Source organism: Centruroides sculpturatus, unplaced genomic scaffold, assembly GCF_000671375.1.
Source record: "Centruroides sculpturatus isolate CEXI.00-Female unplaced genomic scaffold, Cexi_2.0 scaffold887, whole genome shotgun sequence".
NCBI classification, from domain to species: Eukaryota; Metazoa; Arthropoda; class Arachnida; order Scorpiones; family Buthidae; genus Centruroides; species Centruroides sculpturatus.
The window spans coordinates 79,505-85,504 of NW_019385057.1; the positions used below are offsets into that span (position 1 = coordinate 79,505).

Consider the following 6,000-nt stretch of genomic DNA (forward strand, 5'->3'; position numbering starts at 1 on the left):
CCATAAAGAAATTGTGAAAGGAAGCGAAATGACACTAATTGACAGATTAGAGTACCGAAAATTGTGTGCTCAATGGGTTTCATGGCTACTGACTAATGAGATAATGGCAACTAGAAAAACCAACTATGAGAACTTGTTGGAAAAGTTCAGTGGTGATTGTATTGAGTGATTCACAAAAGAGTGATTCCATATGATGAAACATGGCCATTTCATTATGATACAAAAAAAATGGCAGTTCTTGGAATGAGAACACAACAATTCTCCAAGAACAAAAAAAGCAAGATCCTCATAAGCATCCATGAAATTGATGAACACAGTTTTTTGAGATCAAAACAGGATCATTATTGACTTCCTGGAATAGGACCGCACATCAACAGAGATGATGTTCATCTTAAGATAAGATGATCATCATCTCTGTACATTCGATGATAAAACAAATTTCACGCCAATAAGCTGCCTCGACTTGTTCGATTATGTTATCAACTCAATTTCATATTTATTTTCACATTTTCACTTTGTGGTCCTTCTCTGTTCCTTTTCCATTATTTACATGTATAGGTCATTTCATTGTTATCCACATTTGACATCATCACTTATCACATAATGCCATGACGCTCATATCTGTCCACTACAACTGTCAAGAATTAATGGAATTGGTGCAGCATAGTGACAGCGGGCCAATAGAGAGCAGGGTGCATGATCCTTGCCATAATGCAGTTTATGCACCAATTTTTGTATGTGTGTTAATCAAGCCCAATAGTTTGGCCGAATATACTATTCGTTGCATCACTAATAACAATCAATAAAAATTTTTTGATAAAAATATATAAATCTGACAACTAATAACAAATTTTAAAACTTTGTTGGAAAATAAAATCTAGTTTCAAGAAAAATATTTCAATTAATAAAGACTGCATAATCTTAAATAAAATTTAATTTTACAGGGAGGGATAACTAATATGAGATCAAAGCAAAAGTACAAAAAACAAAAACCTACTTACTCATGCCTCTAACCGGTGTGTAGAAATACAAAAATAAATAATTTTATAAAAATGATTTATTTCTACCGGTTTGTATTTCTACATGCCAGTTAGAGGCACATTACTAACCAGTTTGTATTTCTACACACCAGTTAGAGGCATGAGTAAGTAGATTTTTGTTTATTATACACCCTGGTGTGCACGAAGAAGTTATAAAAAGTTCAAAAATTCTATTTGTTTAAATTATGTAAACTTAACTGTAAACAAATAGAATTTATAAAAGATCTATCACAAAAAAATTATCATTTTCAATTTTGCTTTGATATAGGATAACATCACTAAATTCAGCTTAACAATTAGTTTATGTCAAATATGAAAATAAAAGTATGTAGTCTTTCTTATATATATTGTTGATCAAAATAATAAAATGGATTTCATTGTTTGAAATGCTGCCTAAAAAATTTATTATGAAAAACAAGTAAATAGTATCTAACATTTTGAAATAAAAGGAAACAAAAAAATAAAATTTCACATAAATTATTGTTTCAAACTGATTATAAGATTTTTGCACAAAGATTTCATAAAAAGTAGAAAAATAATGTAAATTCAATTATTATTTAGTAAATATTTAATTTCTTTTTTTGGTATCTTAACATTACTTAAATCAAAATTGAATGAATCAAGACTCTATTGAAGTTTAAATAAAAAATTATTTTACAGTTTTAAATTATATTCAAAAACTGCAAAGAAATAATTTTAGAAATAAAATGTATTTATAATTATAATTTAAAAACAAATGATATTTATAAAAATATGAAAAGAATCTTAGTGTCTGAAATATAAATTTATTAAAATTTTTGATTTGTTCAATAATACAACTGGAAATAAAAATAGTTAAAGATTGTAAATAATATTTTTATATACTTATATATCTGTGAGCAAAACATTGTTATTTAACATTGAATATTTATATATTTGCATTAACTTTTTGAAAATATTCTAAAAAATTTTAAGAAAATATTATGTTAATAATTTTATAAATTTTGATTATAAATATTAATATACCATATTTTGATTGTTATTCAAGACCAAAATATATAATGTCATAGATATTGTATTTTTGGTAATTAAATAGGAAAAAATGACATATAGAGGCTTACCAGTGGCGTATACTTGGACATAACAGAACACTGTGATTGGACGTGTAGACCAACACTGCTCGTCACGCAGCATGCAATAGAAGACAAGGACACACAAGTCAAGACCCAAAAAACAAGCAACATCATACAAAGCCACAAACAGTAAGCAATGAACAAAATGACCAGATTTGAAATCATTCATGACAAAAAAGCTATCTTTTTGCCATGCTGAATTATCAGATATATATATATGTATTAAAGAAATTGTATATTATACATATATAATATCTGAATGTAATGTGTGTAAATATAAATATATATACACACACACACAAATTTNTAGTTAAAGATTGTAAATAATATTTTTATATACTTATATATCTGTGAGCAAAACATTGTTATTTAACATTGAATATTTATATATTTGCATTAACTTTTTGAAAATATTCTAAAAAATTTTAAGAAAATATTATGTTAATAATTTTATAAATTTTGATTATAAATATTAATATACCATATTTTGATTGTTATTCAAGACCAAAATATATAATGTCATAGATATTGTATTTTTGGTAATTAAATAGGAAAAAATGACATATAGAGGCTTACCAGTGGCGTATACTTGGACATAACAGAACACTGTGATTGGACGTGTAGACCAACACTGCTCGTCACGCAGCATGCAATAGAAGACAAGGACACACAAGTCAAGACCCAAAAAACAAGCAACATCATACAAAGCCACAAACAGTAAGCAATGAACAAAATGACCAGATTTGAAATCATTCATGACAAAAAAGCTATCTTTTTGCCATGCTGAATTGGTCCTTCTCTGTTCCTTTTCCATTATTTACATGTATAGGTCATTTCATTGTTATCCACATTTGACATCATCACTTATCACATAATGCCATGACGCTCATATCTGTCCACTACAACTGTCAAGAATTAATGGAATTGGTGCAGCATAGTGACAGCGGGCCAATAGAGAGCAGGGTGCATGATCCTTGCCATAATGCAGTTTATGCACCAATTTTTGTATGTGTGTTAATCAAGCCCAATAGTTTGGCCGAATATACTATTCGTTGCATCACTAATAACAATCAATAAAAATTTTTTGATAAAAATATATAAATCTGACAACTAATAACAAATTTTAAAACTTTGTTGGAAAATAAAATCTAGTTTCAAGAAAAATATTTCAATTAATAAAGACTGCATAATCTTAAATAAAATTTANATAATATATTTCTTTAAACTATGCCGTTAACATTCCAAATATGAATAGATAACAAGTAGCAAATAGGATAACATTTTCAAATATATTTTCATGCAATTCAGAATTAGATTCAAAAATATATTAACATTGTTAGTTTCAAATAAGAACAGAAGAAAAGAGATACCATAAAGCTGTGCTTAATGCTTGATGAAAATTTTTTAAATCTTACAATAATGGATTTATAATTTAAAATATAAAAATGAAGTAATATTTAAACTTTTATATCCAAATATTTATGATTATTTTGATAAGTCATCATTCATTAGACATGATTGATAAACAGCTTAAAAAACCATAGGCCTAGTTGAAATAGGCTCTAGTTTTGAAATGAAATATGCTAGCAAACTAATTTAAAAACTTAAAGCAAAATAATATAAAACTATGAAGTTTATTTGAAGCAGTATAAAAATTAAACATTGTATATTTTTTCTAGCACTAATAATAAATGATATGTAGCTTTAAAACAAATTAGAGATTAATATGAAAATAATTCAAATTTAATGTAAACCAAAGTAAATATGTTCTAAAACTTGCCTGCAAAGTAAATTAACTGATCTTATGAAATTATTTTGATATTGTTTTCTATATTGAAATATTTTCTTATAACCAAACAGTTAATATTATAATAAATAATTTAATAATGCTTTTAATAACAGTTAAAGAATATTAAGTTTCTCTTAATTTTTTATAAAAATTTTACTTTAAGTTGTTGAAACTAAAACAGTTTCTAGTCAAACTGCAATAATTTCTCTGCTTGTGATAGGTTGTGTCAATGGTAAGCTTGGTAGTCTTATAAGTGAATAGAGATTTATAGTATACTATTGTAAAACAGACATTGTGTTTTAAAGATATTGTTGATTTTTGCAATATATTTAAAACAAAATGAAAATATTACTAAATCAGAAAGTAATTTCAACTTTGAAATTTTACAATCTTTACAATTTTTATGTTGAATTTTATATTAAAACATTCCTTGAAAACTGCTTTTAGGAAGTAACTGTGTTATTACATTAGAAACAGAAAAAAATATGTTTTCATAAAAAAACTCAATTTTTAAAAGTTACATGATTAATTATTGTTACTTACTATTCATTAAATATTTACCCATAATTTTTCTAAATTTGTAAAAATTATGACTATATAAGCATACTATATTCACCAGAAAAGTTGTGCACCCAATCAAATAACATTTCAATAACTAAATCTTATTATAGAAACTTAAAATACTATTAAAGTCAGAAGAATCAACCAGTGGCCAAGTGTACAAAACCACTGAATATTGGCAACTTCTCCCAGTTTTACATCTGATCTATGGGCTGGTTGTGTTAAGTTTTCAGGTTAAGGTTTCATACAAGTGTTTAACACAAAAGTAAGGGCCACAGAAAGTCTTTCTAGAAAGTATGTCCTTTGGCAGATAGCCTTCATGTTGCATTGTCTTTTCTCAACAAACAACTATGAAGCCAGAAACCACTTAACTTAAAAATCTGAAGTCTCAAATATTTGTTTCAAACAGAAAATATAAAATTGTGAGTTTAGAGTAGGTAGAGAGGCTTTTTTCAATAAGTCATTAAGGATAAGACTCATTAAAAAGCTTTTAATAAATTACACAAAATGCTTTTCTTCCATTCATTAAATATCTGAGAAATCACTTGTTTCAAAAACATTTGCTTGTGAATTTAAATAATTTAATAAAATTTGTAACATTTGCAGGAACATTTTTTTTTTTTCAAAATGATCATTAGAAACGAATAGAAAATATTTAACATTCTAATTATTGCTGGAATTATAATTAACATAGCATTGGTGCAGTCACTGAGTCACATATTTTATAGTGATGTTTTAATGATTACCAAAAATAAAAAAAATAAGAAATCAGGTTATAATGTTCACATTAATATTTATTTTCACCAGAAAAATGCAGAAAAAATTATTTACATTAATCATCTCATACATTCTAATTGCTTATACAGTAGACCCCTATAAAATGGGTTCATATGATACGGATTCGTATATAACGGCGAAAAAATTGCGATTGTATTCGTATAAACACGCTAAAAGAGACTCATATGATATGGTAAAACATCATTGCCGCCTCGTGTCGTGACAGGATTGGTCGAATCTAGACCAATAGCGGATATTGCACAAACCATTGAGTTTAAACAAGCGGTGGACCTACTAAAAACCATTTATTATTTAATGGTCATAAAAATTATATTTATATTAATGATGTCTCCAAAGTTAAGCAAATTTTTCGCAGAAAAATAATTTATCAGGAAACATGTGCCCACCGTTCAATGCACCACTCCACAACTAAAACAAGCTTAAGCAACAGCGTCGTCGAACGGTGCACACTCGATATGATTTTTTGTTTATAGCATAGTTTATACGGATTATTCCCAAAAAATTATACGTGTTTTGGAAATGTTGAGTCAAATTAGTCTAGAATTGGAAAAAAACCTTATATGTGCTGGGCTGTGATTGTTTCATGTATTTAAGAACTCGTAAAACATGAATTTCATAAAACACGGAACGTATCTATCATGTGATATGGGGATCTACTGTATTTTCACCTTCTGACTGCTTGTTATCTCTTGCAACTCTT

General features: G+C 27.0%; 1 protein-coding gene across 2 annotated transcripts in view; it reads right to left on the reverse strand.

Annotated features, from left to right (window-relative positions):
- LOC111634038 (voltage-dependent L-type calcium channel subunit beta-2-like) overlaps window positions 1-2,368 on the reverse strand; it is a 73,943-nt gene extending 71,575 nt beyond the window's left edge. Inside the window, exon 1 of one of the 2 annotated variants that reach the window (XM_023378716.1) lies at window positions 2,141-2,357. In XM_023378716.1, coding sequence (XP_023234484.1) covers window positions 2,141-2,317 — 177 coding nt within the window. In that variant the 5' untranslated portion in view covers window positions 2,318-2,357. Of the gene's footprint in view, window positions 1-2,140 lie in introns of both variants that reach the window. The other variant, XM_023378715.1, reaches the window with a different exon arrangement.
- Window positions 2,369-6,000: the final 3,632 nt, after the last annotated feature.